General features: G+C 38.7%; 1 protein-coding gene across 1 annotated transcript in view; it reads right to left on the bottom strand.

Annotated features, from left to right (window-relative positions):
• The window catches only part of LOC120528673 (tetratricopeptide repeat protein 24-like), a 58,996-nt gene extending 42,239 nt beyond the window's left edge, over positions 1-16,757 (bottom strand). Inside the window, exons 1-4 of the mRNA XM_039752839.1 lie at positions 16,561-16,757; positions 10,198-10,468; positions 2,770-3,075; positions 1,228-1,429 (exon numbers count right to left, since the gene is read on the bottom strand). Of these exons, the coding sequence (XP_039608773.1) occupies positions 1,228-1,429; positions 2,770-3,075; positions 10,198-10,440 (751 nt within the window). The 5' untranslated portion in view covers positions 10,441-10,468; positions 16,561-16,757. The remainder of the gene's footprint in view (positions 1-1,227; positions 1,430-2,769; positions 3,076-10,197; positions 10,469-16,560) is intronic.

Raw genomic sequence — 16,757 nt, 5'->3', positions numbered from 1 at the left:
TTTTTTGAACAATTGTAATTGTATTTCTACTATTAGATAACTTTTTCATTCAGTTTTTGAGTAAGTCAGGATTGTTAAATGTGGTACAAAATGTACCTGTTACTAAACTCTGTTATTTTTTATAATGATTTTTACTTCTGTGGTCTACACACTTCGTTTCAATACCTAGAAGTCTGGAAGCTACACCACAGAGAGGAATAAATGCTATGGCGAGCACTCACTCACACCATTTTCATTAATTTTACCATACTTTCTTTACGATTAATGTTTTCAGTCATGAAGATCATACATCTTACCTTTTTTTTTAAATTTAATTTTTAATTTTATAGGAAGGTACAGTAAGTCATTCATAAAATAAAAAATGCATAAACACCGGCTCTTTGGTGCTATTTCTCGCTCCATCATTGATTACTTCAGGTTCTTATAGGATTTTCATGTCTTGTAGTGGTTCCAGGTGCTATTTCTCATTTGGAGTTTCTGCCTTATTTCACTCTTCTTCTAGCTATATCTAATTATGTTTGCAGCTTTGTTTGTTTTTTTTCCCACAAAATCTACATTTTTTACATTTTGAGGTTTTTGCCAGCACTGAAACTTTTGACTTAAGTTACCCACTACAAGTCTTGCTTGATTTTCAGGCTACATCTCCTTTTGCATCTTAAAAAAGTCTTCTCTTTACAGATCTGGTTACTGACCATTCTTCAAATCTACTGGCTGGAAAGGCCAAACACAAACTTTTAAGCCTTAGACTGCCCAAACATCCCAATGATCATAAACTTCTATGCTCTCAAAGAAGCAGTAAAAAGCCAAAAGAGGTGTGACGTGACAGGAGATGAGAATAATAGGGCAGTGGTCATTACTTTTACAATAGACCAGTCGCCCCGCAACAAGACTTAGATCAGCAGATAAAGAACATCGACATTTTAACTTTCATATTATGTAGCGCATTTTTTAATTTGTTTCTTAAAAGCTATATGTTATTTAACTCTGTTTTATGCTACTGGTCAAATTTTAATAAAGATTCACTAATCTTCTACTGTACTCTTAACTGTCTAGTTTGGATGAACATGTTATTTTTGAACATACTCATTAAATTCTAAGTTTAACATTACTTAATTCCTAATTTTTAATTTCCTTTGCACTTCTCTATAATCGTGTTGGCTGTCTACAACAAGAATCTTGACTGATCTAACAATGCATTCCACATTGATATATTTACATCTAACTCACCTAATCCTTCCTCATTGTGGATACAATCACAGAGCTCTTTGCAAGCATTGAGAATATTTAAGATTGTTTCCTCTGTGAATTCTTTACTCTTCAGCATAAGAGAGCTGGCCTCCTTGAAGGCGGTGGCTGCCAGGTGCAGCCTGCCTACGGCTTTATACTGATCCCCAGCTTTCTGGAAACACTGAGCAGCTGAGCTGGTTGCCTACAATTAGAAGGAACAGAACACAAAACAAAGAAAGGAGCTGAATTAAGGTATCGTCTAAATGATAAAACACAGACAAAAACTGTTTTCTCTGTTCAAGCTACTTATAATGTAAATTAGAAGCCTGTCAAAAGAGTAGCCGCTGTATTTTTTATGCATTCTTTATTTACTTCACTTATTTATTATTTTACACTGCTAAGCAGTGACATGAAACATCAAGGGGTGTGGCCAGCAGAGTTGCTGTGTAACCCCAAAGCTATCTTGAAACAGGCCTGGAAGCACAGTAAGACGGTGTGCTCCTCACAGTTTGCTTGAAATTCAGCTTCTATTTTGAGGCCATTGTTTACTAATTGTATAGCTTTTATACCTGTTTGTTATTTTAGGCTCACTTTAGGTTTAATAAGGTTTTCAAACACCATGTTTAATTAGTTTTTCTATTTTTTTGTCCTCCATGTCACTCTGTGTCAGTCCAGGAGAATCAGCAGCATGTTTTACGCCATCAGAAAATATATATTTTTGTTTTGCCCACTGATACTAAAGTTATGTATTTTAAGTTTAAATAATTATTCAGAACAAGTTTTCATTGTGTTTACCTTATAAAAAAAATGTCAATCTACAAATTAACTATTTGATAAAAACCTTCAAATGATCTAACTGAAATGATTGTTATATTGTAAAACTGAATGATCCAAAATAATGCAGTGATTTTAAGAGGTATCACAAATATGTAACCGCTTATGCTCTTTCTTTTAAAATGTACTGTGAAGTATAAATTATGTATTTTTAGGAATTTCATGACCACCACTAACTAACAAGAGTAACAGGTAATCTAGCAATGATTTTTATTTATTTTTTTTTATTATTCTGGAGTGTGTTTGAGGGAGGTGTCACACACATGCGCATGGAAGACAGCTGAAGGGCTTACAGAGGGATAATTCCATGCCAGACCAGGGGGTGGCAGAGTGCACTGATCCTTCCTCTTTTTCATCAGCAGACCAACTACAGGAAATTTCGCTTGGATCTGATGACGTCATTTCTGGTTCCTGTCCCAATGATATCACTTCCCCTGCCTGGCTTTAAAAACACCATGTTTGCCTGCCTGTTCGTTCTTGTTCGGACTGAAATCTATCAACTTTTGAACCACAACCTTCACTTTTAGCAGCCTATTTCAAGTATACGGGTGGCTGCCCCAAACCTTTTTCTGTGTCCTTTTGAGTTCTTTTACAAAAGTTATTGTTATTTAATTCTGTAAAGGCAAAATTTTTCCTTGGGACAAATAAAGTACCTGCTTTCTTTCTCCATAACACGTCTCATTAAATGCAAGGTAGTTTTCCACTCACCTTCATGTTCAAATGGCAAAACGCCAGTTTCATGAGTGCATCTGCTTCATTCTGCCATTCTTCCTGTGATCCATATAAGTCACTTGCCATTCGATAGTGTTCAACAGCCCTGACGACATCTCCAAGTAAATCATAGGCTGCCCCAAAATTGAAGTGTAAGTCAGCTATCTTCTCTGTGCCTCCTTCATTGATGTCTTGTGGTTGGGAGCGCTTGAGAAATTCTAGACCTTTCTCTGCCTTACCTGCTTCCACATAAGCTGCACCTAGGTTGAAGGCACATGCTCGCTGAACATGCAGTTCTTTCACCTAAAGACAATAAGTGAATGAAGGTTTTCCAGACAGGTTAATGTAGAGAATGCTACAAGGTCAATCATCAAAGCCTACACCAAAAGAGCCATGAGATAAGGTAGAATTGAAGGCTTGTGCACATCACTTACACTTAAACACATTCAGTTTATTTGTGTGTTTGTTTAAGATATGAAGAGACATATGTAAAATAATAAAAATGTACCTAATGGAATAATACTGTACCTTCAACAACAGCCATATTTTCTCGTTAGCAGCTATGCATCACAACATCAATCAAAACATTTGAAACATTTTACATTATTCTACAAACAATGGTTTATCATAAATAAAAGGAACAGATATAGATAAAACATTAGGCAACTAAACCACATATTTCAGTTCATTATTATGTACTTTGAAAGCTAATAAATTCGATTTTAAATCACAAGTTTGTTCTTCCAGTTTTCACCATCACCCTCACCATGTCATTGAAGCTGCTTGGGGTGCAAGTATATTATTTTTTTTTCCCTTCAGCTCTGCTTTTACACATGATTTTGGGATGGTGTTCATTCCAGAAATGTTGAATATACAATAATGATGGTTTGACTTAACGGGTTAAGGTCTATATAATAAAAATAATTATCTATAAAATGGAAAATATATCACAAAATCCTTATGTTGGCACTATGATAGCACGGTAAACACAATCTTAGGGATTAAATATGAATTCCTGTGCCTTGTTAATGCGTGAGGATTATTTCTTCATGGCAGCAAGACAGCATAGTGGTTACATTCCTGGGGACTAAGTTTGAACCCGGGGCCTTGTTAATGAGTGTGTGTACAAGTGCTTTAATAACCTGTCTATTCACAGAAACCCAGTGTCAAAAAATGACATGTATGTTCTTATTCTGGTTTGAGAAACTGGGTTAAAATCCACAGATTTCTCTGCGAGTACCCCCATTTCTGTGGCCATGTAAACACCTGTTACAATGCTGCAGTTAAGCGTTTTGTACTCTGAGCAATGTATGATGCACTCCATTAGCCTATGCATGTGTTTGCTTCGTACACGATGATAGCAGTCATAGATAGAAAATGATGGAAGCATCCACAAAAATAAATTTCAGACACATAAATAAAAGTCAGGTGCAATCACATTATTTCTTCTCCTGGTTTTACTAAACTATATGAATATTTCAGAAATAACTACGTTTATGTCGATGAGCTCAATGTATAACGCTAAGCTCAGCAGCACAACCTTGGAAGCACTGATGGGGGGAATGGATTAAAATAACTTGTGCTTTGCAGTCCACTACTTTTTAAAGTAAAAGTTATGCAACTCAATACGCAGATTATTGAAGTAAAAATACCCGTGTTGATATTATCCCAGCAACACTGGGTGTACAGAAAGGCAAGAAGGAAATGCACAGGTATGCAGCTCTTTTGCACTGTTCAACCATATTAGCCAAGCAGAAAGGAGTGTGCTGCATGCAATCCAGTAACAGAAACCTATTAATAAAACATAAAACTAGTTTTAATATGTTGTTTGCTATTGATACAGTGTGGTTGGGTGACATAGCAGCTTCTCCTCATGCCGTGAATCTTTGGGGGCTGTCAATGGCAATGCATATTATTTATTTCACAGCACATGAAGGACTAAACGTATTTATAACACACAAGAAAATCATGACATTCAATTTGGTTTCAGGTCAGTTTCAAGAACGTTCGTATATTGGTGGTATGATTTTAATTACAAATGTTGGCCAGTCAAATGTACAATTTTCATAGAAAAGAAATAAAAGTAATGCAGAGGTAACATACTGTTTGCAACGCATACATTTTAAAATAAGCAATTATATAACATATTTTGTTACTTTTTTGTAAGTAAATAGCAGTGTAACTAAGTTACTTTTAAAAGAAATGTTCCCCACATTGCTCGGGAGATGCAGGCTCCATGCTTGATTCACGGCAGCCATTGATCATTTTAAGTGTATTTTTTATGATATCTGAGTGCTTTTCTAAAAGATAACTATACAAGGGAACTCATGCATGTAAATGGAAGATTTAAGAGACCACTCAATGCACTCAACACACTCAATGTCTGTCTGAATTCATTGTTCAGTTTTCCCCTCAAATTACGAAGTGCTAAGTTAAATGGTGATTCCGGTTTCTCCCATTATGAGATTGTAGAGGTGTATACATTTTTTCCCCACCACCGATTGTACTTTTTATGGAAATTTGTACAAGTAAATAGTGACTACAAATTCAAATCCTGTTTTTGTGTCTGACCTCTCCCTATCTAGTCAGATTAAACACCTGTTACTGCAGGTTCCAGAGGCATTCCGCTGCCACTTAGGTCCCTATTTCTGACCTCTGGAATAATACAAACATGTGAATTTTCGGTATCCCTGCATGTCTTTCAAAGATTCTGTTAATGACTCGCTTTAGTTTGCTTACTGTGCCAATAGGTAAGTTGAACATGCAGTAAAAATATATTTCCACTTTATCTTGTAGCATTTAGAATGCACAGGTATTTATGACAAGATCCTGCTAATGGATTCTAGATCAGCATTCCATACAATCATACCAGAAGTCCTTCATGGCAAAACTGCTCAGTACAAACTTGAACTACTGGAGTATGGGGTAAACTGAAAGACGCATTCTTTCTCCTTTCCTCCCTCTATACCAATAACTAGTTGCCAATCTGTAAAACTGCTGCAAATTGCACAAGGTGCCACATTGGATGAACATGGATTAGCTAGCTAGTCAGGTATCTGTCCTACATAAACATTCTGGAACTTAGTACTCTGAAAACAGGGGAGATGGTTGTGGATTTCAAAAATATGAAAAAGTTTGAGAACCCCTCTCAGCCTGCATAATAATTTACTCTACTTTCAACAAAAAAGATAACAGTGGTATGGCTTTCATTTCCTAGAAACATCTGAGTACTGGGGTGTTTTCCGAACAAAGATAAAGCAGTATTTAGTTGTATGTAATTAAATCAAATGTGAAAAACTGGTTGTGCAAAAATTTGGGTCCCCTTGTAATTTTGCTGATTTGAATGTATGTAACTGCTCAATACTGATTACTTCCAACACCAAATTGGTTGGATTAGCTTGTTAAGCCTTGAACTTTATAGACAGGTATGTCCAATCATGAGAAAATTATTTAAGGTGGTCAATTGCAAGTTGTGCTTCCCTTTGACTCTCCTCTGAAGAGTGACAGCGTGGGATCCTCAAAGCAACTCTCAAAAGATCTGAAAACTAAGATTGCTCAGTATCATGATTTAGGGGAAGGCTACAAAAGGCTATCTCAGAGGTTTTTAACTGTCAGTTTCAACTGTAAGGAATGTAATCAGGAAATGGAAGGCCACAGGCACAGTTGCTCCCAGGACTGGCAGGCCAAGAAAAATACAGGAGCAGCATATGCGCAGGATTGTGACAATGGTTACAGACAACCCACAGATAACTTCCAAAGACCTGCAAGAACATCTTACTGCAGATGGTGTATCTGTACATCGTTCTACAATTCAGCACAATTTGCACAAAGAACATCTGTATGGCAGGATGATGAGAAAGAAGCCCTTTCTGCACTCACACCACAAATCAATCACAAGTCGCTTGTTGTATGCAAATGTTCATTTAGACAAGCCAGATTCATTTTGGAACAAAGTGCTTTGGGCTGAAGAGACAAAAATGGAGTTATTTGGTCAAAACAAAAAGCGCTTTGCATGGCGGAAGAAGAAGAATCACATTCCAAGAAAATCACCTGCTACCTACTGTCAAATTTGGTAGAGGTTCCATCATGCTGTGGGGCTGTGTGGCTAGTTCAGGGACTGGGGCCCTTGTTAAAGTCGATGGTTGGATGAATTCAACCCAATATCAACAAATTCTTTAGGATAATGTTCAAGCATCAGTCACAAAGTTGAAGTAACGCAGGGGTTGGATATTCCAACAAGACAATGACCGAAAACACAGTTCAAAATCTACAAAGGCATACATGCAGAGGGAGAAGTACAATGTTCTGGAATGGCCGTCACAGTCCCCTGACTTGAATTTCATCGAAAATCTATAGGATGATTTGAAGCAGGCTGTCCATGCTTGGCAGCCATCAAATTTAACTGAACTGGAGATATTTTGTATGGAAGAATGGTCAAAAATACCTCCATCCAGAATCCAGATACTCATCAAAGGCTATAGAGGCATCTAGAGGCTGTTATATTTGCAAAAGGAGCCTCAACTATGTACAGGGAGTCCTCGGGTTACGACACAATTCCGTTTCTACAACAGTGATGTAACCCGAATTTTGGTGTAAGTCGAAACACACTCTAGCCTAAGTCACTTACCTATCTTAACACATTTGCAAAATCATAATCTAGAACATAAAAACACAAAATCTAAGCCTGAGAAAAATGAAAAGGACATAAATATACTGTACTGTACTGTAGTAACAGAAAAAATGAATGTAAAAAAATCCTTAAAAATGAATGTAAAAAAATCCTTACCTTTATTCCTTCTCATGTCTCAATTTTTTTAATTTTTTATGGGAGTGAGCGTTGTAAACTCGAAACGTTGCATGTTGAAACGTTGTAACCCAAGGACCCCCTGTATTGATGTCATATCTCTGCTGAGGTGCCCAAATTTATGCACCTGTCTAATTTTGTTATGAAGCATATTGCATATTTTCTGTTAATCCAATTAAACTTAATTTCACTACTGAAATACTACTGCTTCCAAAAGGCATGTCATATATTAAAAGGAAGTTGCTACTTTGAAAGCTAAGCCAATGATAAACAAAAATCCAAATAATTAAGAGGGGTTCCAAAGCTTTTTCATATGATCGTGTACACCTCCCCTTCTTTCAAAAGTAGCTATAAATGAATCAATGTCAACTGAGTCAAATCATTTTAATTCTTGTGTGCCACTCTCATTCAGTACTGGAATGAAAACATAACCTCTCTCATGAAAGGCTAAAATGCAGGTCATTTTTACCCTCTACAAAACATAAGGTATAATGTATTAATGGAGAGGGCCGGAGGAAAAAAGAAAAAAAAAATAAATCTGCAGGAGTGCCGAGGCCACAAGACCACCCAGCCTCCACTGATCAGGAAATGAACGGAAGACAGGAAGACCACATACATCTAATAAGCATCTCTTTCAGTTATTATATCGAAACATTATAGTTCACTTAAAACAAAAACGACCTGGGCCGTCAATAGCTTTTCTACAGCAGTTTGGTCAATCACACCTTTAGACTCACCTGTGTGTCCCTCATATCTCTAATCTCCCAAATCCAACCTAATTTAATTTTTCTTATAAAGATGTATAGAGCAAAGGACATACACATTTTTCTATACACTGTCATACTGATTTACATTTTAATTGTATACTGTGCACTACATTATCATTATCTGCTGTTGTATATAATTTATTATCAGATATGGTATAATGTACTGCCTGTTTTATTACATCCATCCATCGTCCAACCCAATATATCCTAACACAGGGTCATGGGGGTCTGATGGAGCCAATCCCAGCCAACACAGGGCGCAAGGCAGGAACAAATCCCCGGGCAGGGCGCCAGCCCACTGCAGGGCACCCACACATGAAGCGCACACTAGGGAAAACGTAGGATCGCTAATGCACCTAACCGGCATGTCTTTGGACGGTGGGAGGAAACCGGAGCACCTGGAGAAAACCCACAAAGACACGGGGAGATCATGCAAATTCCACACAGGAAGGACTCGGGAAGCGAACCCAGGTCTCCTAACTGTGATGCAGCAGTACTACCACTGCACCACCGTGCTGCCTGTTTTATTACATTGTTAATTTATAATACCAACACAAAAAGCTTAGAAACTGTGTTGCTTGACATGAACCTTTCTATTTTCGTTTCCATTCACTCATTAATACTGACAAAGTAAAATCCATTCTTCAGAATTTTTTCTAAAGCCATTTACTCCTAATTGCAGTTGTGGAGAGCAACAAATCAGTCTTACACTAATACAACCATTTAATGCAAATCTAACAAATATCATCCACGTTCTTCTGTTTTCTCCCAGTCATTCTTCAATAAATCTATTTTCTGTGTGTGTGTCACAAATGCATGGATACACACATCATATTCCACTTTGCAGTTTAAGAGCCCCATAACTGGCCTTGTTTATGATGACAAAGTTATTAATGTTTCTGAAATGCATGGCTGCCATTTTCGTGTTTGGCATTAGCTTGCAAACTGTCCTGTCAAGACAGACTACTGCACCTTATGGCCCTGAATTTGGATAAACCAGGCTTAATTAAACAGATGGATGGATAAACTCATTAACACAGAGATGAATGGTGCAATAAGAGAGTGGAACTAATCAGTGAAAGAACATATACACTGTATGTGGTCACTGCACATATGTTTCATGATATTGCACTAACATTTAAGACTTCATTAAACTGACTGGTTTTGTTATTATGAACTTACAACAACATGAGCCCAGCTAACAGAAAAACTTTCAGGGTAAATGTAGCAGCTGTTGAGTTGGTGAAATCTTTGCATTGCATCTTCATTTATATTTCTGTGATAAGTTGAAATGTAATATTTTTAAAACTCAAGAAAATAAATGTAAAATGTAATCTTCTTACTGTATACAGTATATGATTCTGCTAATCTCTGTTTTTGATTTTAAAATATTTTATTTCTTTGGAAACTGTCCTTATGATTATAAACCAAAAAAAAAAGAAGATTCATTACTGTTAATAGTGGCTCTTTGTTTCATTGATGATGACAAATAAAATGAACAATTCTGTATAATCTAGCTGCTGGGTTTAATTATTTTTTCTGTGTTTCCGTTTTCAGTCACCATCCAAACAAATGCTGCCAGATCGACTGATGACTCTAAACTACCTCATCGCGGATACATGCTTAACTGTGCCCTACGACAGCTCCATACATGGATAGTTCTTGCTTTGCGTTCACTACTGCTAGCACATGTTTTTGGGCCGTGAATCCATTTTCTGTAAAATTAGCTGAGAAAGTAGATGGAAAAATGGCTGAGATTATGGGTCAGAAATTCTGCTGGTGTCATGCCTATGGCATTGAGATAAGAGACAACAGGTTAACAAATGGCTATGGGTAATATATTCAGTTTGTTACCTCCAGGGATGTTAAAAATGCCTTTTTAAATTTGGCCAGTGCCTCAGTTCTGTTTGCCTGCAGCAAAGCCTCATGACCAGCAGCAGTCAGCGCCTCAATTTCAGTTTGCATCTGCAGAGCTTGGTTTGCTGAACTACCAATCTTCCTCTCCTCTGTCATTTTCTTCTTCTTTTTCTTACTGCGGTATGGTTGGCATTCATACTGCAGGCTGGTAGTGGGCAGCCGCACAGCCTCAAAAGCCATCACTCCTAGAAGCAGCCCTACATTAAGTCTGCAGTAGAAACAAGAAAACAATACAAGTGATACAGTGTAAAAAGAGAAGAGCATTCAGACTCATATTGGAGATGTATTTGAACAGAATGTGCAAAAGACACAGTCACATCTACTATACTGTATGTTGCATGTTTGTCAGAGTTAAGTGAACAAAACCTGGCCTTACTGGTCAAAGCTATATATCCTACAATTCATAAGACCTGACCGTACGCACAATGGATTTTCTCTCTAAGTCTATGGGATTTCAGGATTTTTCCACCTTTGGATAAAGACAATCTTATTTTTTTCCCCTTAATATTGACTGAAATAGCTCATGATAAAAACTTCATGCCCACAGGTCAACATAGTCAAGACACAGTCGACTTTTGACAGCAAACTATTTCTTGTTTCTGTTTTTATTTGCTTATTTGACTCAGCTGCCCTACCATAAATGTCTGATTGATGGATCTAGTAGTCACCCAGGTTGTGTAGCTTCACAACTATGGAAGGCAGTCTGAGCTGGTATCAGTATATCAAAAGAAAGACTGAAAAGTAAGATTTGGACACTCATATGACATCCAATGAAGGAAACCCATATAGAAAAAACAGTTTCTGAGAGAAGGAAAGGTTCACATGACTCACATGACTCACATGATGGCGAGCTAACAAAATGCCCATCATGCTGTAAGGCAATATTATTATTTTGCTTATGTTCCATAAATCAATTTCTTGTTTACCATGCTGTTATATATTTCTAGGTGTTTAAATGTTTCCAGAATGCTTTAGGAATCAAGCACAAATAAAGTGAAAATAAATTAATTCAGTTTTAAGGTTCTATATAGAGACAAACCTTATATTAAAAGAAATTATTTTTGTAAATCTACAATCTGTTAAAAAGGTAAAAATCTAGAATGAAGATACTGGGAGTTTAAAGCAATCTTAAAGAATGGATCAATGAAAACTGAAAAGGTATACAGTACTACATCTCTTCTAAGGTATTAGGTCAGAAGTACAATTCCTAAAATGACTGAATCAATTTAAGTGGTTTAAATTACTTTTTTGAAAACAGTTCTCCTTCACAAGCCTTTATCTGTCACAAGAGGGCTACATTTCCTTCTTAAGTAATCCAGGTTGTTTTGCCCAGTGTTAATCTTATACATTCCATAGACACTAAAAACAGGAGCTTACACACCATTTGGGTCTTGCATTTACCGGTGCTGTGGTTTCTCAGGTCGTTTACTTTATCTCTAACTTTGAAAGTTAGAACCTCAGTCAATCGGACCTTTACTAAATTAATTTAAGTTATTAAAACATTTAGTAAACTTTGTGCCTGCATATCAACAGTACAACATTGTTAAATGTCGGTTTCCTCACGCTTCGCTAATGGCTCACTGACACTGCACCCAAATAAATAAGGGTGAATGAAAGTATGTCCTAGATCCAAGGATGGTTGCCACTAGTGTGCCAATATCCTGTGGGCAGTATTTTTGTGCTCAGTCCATGAATACCCATCGTAGTGTACTCAGCTCAAGAATGACTACTGGACTTAACATGTGGCCACACAGCATTACAACTACTACTCTAATAAAGCACAATTTTAGAACACACTATTTAGCTCGGTTTTGCCCAAATCGTTCTAAAGTCCACGAAAGATGAGACTAGAGGGAAAAGCCAGCTTACCTGCAGTGTGCCCGTCAATCGCTCACTGTCTGCGGGTTTGGTTCCCAGGACCCGTTCCCACGCGCCGCTTCACTTACGTATAAATATTGCGTGATGGACTGACTACCAGTCAATAGTGACGGCCACAGCTCAGCCTTTGTTTTCTCGCTGTGCAAACGTCGCTGTGGCAACGACGCACAGGCAAGGCTGCCCAATGAAAAAAGTGACAGTGTTTTGAGCCAATTAAAAGCAAATGCTCGGCCCACTTGTTTAGAATACCCAATGTCATTCTTTAGTCGTTCACGTTCTTTTGGGCTTGAATGTTATTGGAGGCAGGAGATGCTGCGTCTTAAATGCAAACAAAATACTTCTTTGATTTAGTCTGGTAGCGTAGCTTTTCAGTCTGACAGTAACTGCGATTTCGTTTTCATTAAAACCCAAATGTTTAAAAATTGATGTTCAGTAATTTATGAATACATCTAATACTCCGGAAAAGTTAGGAGGTAAAAGTAAAATTAACTCCATGCTCCCCGGAGTTCTCAGCAACTCTAAACTCGCACAGCATGTGTTCTGCGATACCCAGGCACCTGCTTTCGGATATGTACAGGTAGATAGGGGCCAACACCCCGCGACTATGTAAAATATAACGTGCTTTCTTTTCCTGCTAAATAATACTCCCTTAAACGAGGTCCTGTCCAGAACTAGCAAACCTTGCACTGGTTTCTGGCGAGGAAATGTCTAAGTTCTCGTAATTAATAAGACAGTACAGGATCAGTAAAGGGGCGGCACGGTGAGTAGCGCTGCTGTCTCGCAGTTAGGAGACCCGGGTTCGCTTCCCGGGTCCTCCCTGCGTGGAATCTGCATGTTCTCCCCGTGTCTGCGTGGGTATCCACCCACAGTCCAAAGACATGCAGGTTAGGTGCATTGACGATCCTAAAGTGTGCTTGGTGTATGGGTGCCAAGCAGTGGGCTGGCGCCCTGCCCGGATTTTGTTTCCTGATATGCGCCCTGTGTTGGCTGGGATTGGCACCAGCAGACCCCCTTGACCCTGTAGTTAGGATATAGCAGGTTGGATAATGGATGGGTGGAGGCTCAGTAAATTGACGTGATGCGATTTAGAGGGTGAGTCACACAACAACTATAGTTTGATTCTCAGTGTTGACACATCAAAAGGATGTGCCAAGTCTTCCCATGAAGACTTTCTATTTGTTATAAACGGCAAAGCAAATATACCTCTTAAAAGTTTCTCAAGTTTTTAATACTGTATACAGTACACATATTATTATAGTTGGAGCTTGAATGTGTAAGCATGAGGTCCCTATAACATACTGGAGCTCCTAGAGTTGGTTTATGCCAGGGGAGGCCAACTCCAATCCAGGAAAGCCACAGTGGATACAGGTTTTCATTCCAACTATTTCCTTAATTTGTGACTAGTTTTTGATACTAATTTACTTAATTTATATACAATTTAAAACTCAGCCCCTTTAAATCAGGGCTGAGCAATGTCTGTCCTGGAGGGCCGCAGTGGCTTCAGTTTTGTGTTCCAACTTAGCTGCTTCATGAGAAATCATTCACTATTGATGAAGCACTTATTACTCAAGTGACATTTTCCTGCTTCAATTTAGTTGTCTCGCTTGTTAAGATTTTGAACCCTTAATTGCTTATTTTAGTCATGTTTTAACTGCTACTTATTAGCAATAAGATGCAAATGACAAAGGAACCAGCAGTTCTACATCTAGCGGTGTCTCCATTTCCACCCATGTGTATTCATCATTCACTGTTTGATTTAATTCTTAAAAGGAAACTGAAGTGAATATGAAGAGCTGAAATTTACTCATTCATTTTACGCATCAAATCACTTGGATGATGCATGTACCATTATGAAGGAAATAAAAATCTATGATTTAAGAATGAACTTGAAAGAAGAATGAAACCAGATTCCAAAAAAGTTGGGACACTAAACAAATTGTGAATAAAAACTGAATGCAATGATGTGGAGATGGCAAATGTCAATATTTTATTTGTAATAGAATGTAGATGACAGATCAAACGTTTAATCCGAGTAAATGTATCATTTTAAAGAAAAAATATTTTGATTCAAAATTTCACGGTATCAACAAATCCCAAAAAAGTTGGGACAAGTAGCAATAAGAGGCTGGAAAAAGTAAATTTGAGCATAACGAAGAGCTGGAAGACCAATTAACACTAATTAGGTCAATTGGCAACATGATTGGGTATAAAAAGAGCTTCTCAGAGTGGCAGTGTCTCTCAGAAGCCAAGATGGGTAGAGGATCACCAATTCCCTCAATGTTGCGCAGAAAGATAGTGGAGCAATATCAGAAAGGTGTTACCCAGCGAAAAATTGCAAAGACTTTGCATCTATCATCATCAACTGTGCATAACATCATCCGAAGATTCCGAGAATCTGGAACAATCTCTGTGCGTAAGGGTCAAGGCCGTAAAACCATACTGGATGCCCGTGATCTCCGGGCCCTTAAACGACACTGCACCACAAACAGGAATGCTACTGTACAGGAAATCACAGAATGGGATCAGGAATACTTCCAGAAACCATTGTCAGTGAACACAATCCACCGTGCCTAAACTTGAGAAACTGGTCTCCTCGGTCCCCAGACGTCTGTTGAGTGTTGTAAGAAGAAGGGGAGATGCCACACAGTGGTGAAAATGGCCTTGTCCCAACTTTTTTGGGATTTGTTGACACCATGAAATTCTGAATCAACATATTTTTCCCTTAAAATGATACATTTTCTCAGTTTAAACGTTTGTTCTGTGATTTATGTTCTATTCTGAATAAAATATTAGAAGTTGGCACCTCCACATCATTGCATTCAGTTTTTATTCACGATTTGTATACTTTTTTGGAATCCGGTTTGTACATGGGATGGGCTTTTAATTAAATTCCATTAAGATGGAACAAAAAACTGCAGCCATTGCAGCTCTCCATTGCGGTGTGCCCCACATTCAAGTACAGCTAGAATAAGTGTAGGCTTCCATTACTATAACATTGAATTAAATGTTTGTACAAATGGAATTGAAGTATTGGACATCTATTTGGAAAATTTGTATATTTTGCTCTAGGTTGCTGGTGGAATCATAACCTTATGTCAAGTAAAAGTATTAGTCTGATATAACTATCTAATAACTGGATACATTGCATAAAGAATCATGGATCTTGCTTCCAGATTAATCACTATTTAATACCTCTATTTTCATAACATCTTTGGATATTTCTCAGTATTCTCTTGGCAAAAGAGGTTAATCAGTGATAGGCATGAAAGTCCTATGTACAGGATCTGACTTTCTGTATAATTTGGGTTTATAATAAACCCCAGTCTGCCCACCCTCAAAAAAAGCAAGGCATAGAAGTAAATAGAGAGGTACTTAGCAGCCGCTTGTTTAAAAAATTGGCTTTAACTTCATTCCTTTCAATAAAAACCAACAAATGGAGGTGAGCATGAGTGTCTTTCTTAATAAAGGGGTGATTTTGTTATACTGTGCTTTTAGCTATTATTTTATACTTTTATTGAGAAGATTCTTGGCCTCATAATACAAGGTCTACATCCTTATTATAACTGATGACAATATTAGTAGTATAAGCCAGGCACATTCTGTCAAACTGTCAATCAAATTGATTAAAGTCCCTCCCCATTACCCCCGATGCAATCACTCCGGAAAGTCCCGGCCCCTCACGTGACCTCTCTCTGCCCCTTTGGCACCACCCCCTGGCGGTGGATGGGTGAAGGGCCCCCTGTCCCCACCCAGACTCCGCCTTGAACCCGCTCCCTCCACCTGATTGGTTCTCCTTTCTGTCAAGGTCATTTTGATGGATGTCTGTTCCCTCCTTGAACTCACCACCGCCCCCCACCCCTCTCCCGAAAGACAAGCCCAGGCAGGTTACAGCCTTTACCTCGACAAGCCCAGACATGCCCAAGGTCGTCCCTGGACCAGTCCGGCCACGTTCCCATCCATACCCTGTCGGCCTGAAGGGCCTGCCTCGGCACCCGGTGAGGCAGCACCTGATGGCAGGCCTTCCCACACTTCCCAGTCCTCTCTCCGGAGGACGTGTGCTCCCTGCTGAAAGCGCTTTATAAAAAAGTGAAGCATTTTCTTCGGTTCTATCTATGATTTTAATATGAACACGAAATTAAAATATCTCATCTTGGCTTTATGACTTGCAGCTCCTGGCTTTTTTCCCATCTCACAGACAGATTCTTTTGTCAGCTTGCCGCAGCAATAAGCACATTGAGAGAGAAAGAAATCAGACACAGCAAGACCTGCTATGTCTGTCCCCTCCTTGAAACCCGCCCCGGAACCTGATTGGTTAAACAAACTGTCAAGGGCCGTTTGATGGATGTCTACCCGCTCCTTGAACTCACCACCGCCCCCACCCCTCTTCCGAAAACCAAGCCCGGGTTAGGTTACAGCCTTTACCTCGACAAGATGCCCAAGGTCGTCCCTGGACCAGTCCGGCCACATTCCCGTCCGTATCCTGTTGGCCTGAAGGGCCTGCCACGGCCCCGGGTGAGGCAGCACCTGACGGCAGGCCTTCCCACACTTCCCAGTTCTCTCTCCGGAGGATGTGTGCTCCCTGCTGAAAGCCCTTCTGAAAGGGCAGTATAAAAAGCAAA

Source organism: Polypterus senegalus, chromosome 1 (genome assembly GCF_016835505.1).
Source record: "Polypterus senegalus isolate Bchr_013 chromosome 1, ASM1683550v1, whole genome shotgun sequence".
In the NCBI taxonomy this organism is placed as follows: domain Eukaryota; kingdom Metazoa; phylum Chordata; class Cladistia; order Polypteriformes; family Polypteridae; genus Polypterus; species Polypterus senegalus.
Note: the sequence above shows the minus strand (reverse complement) of the source record. Positions and strands in the feature narration are given on the sequence as shown.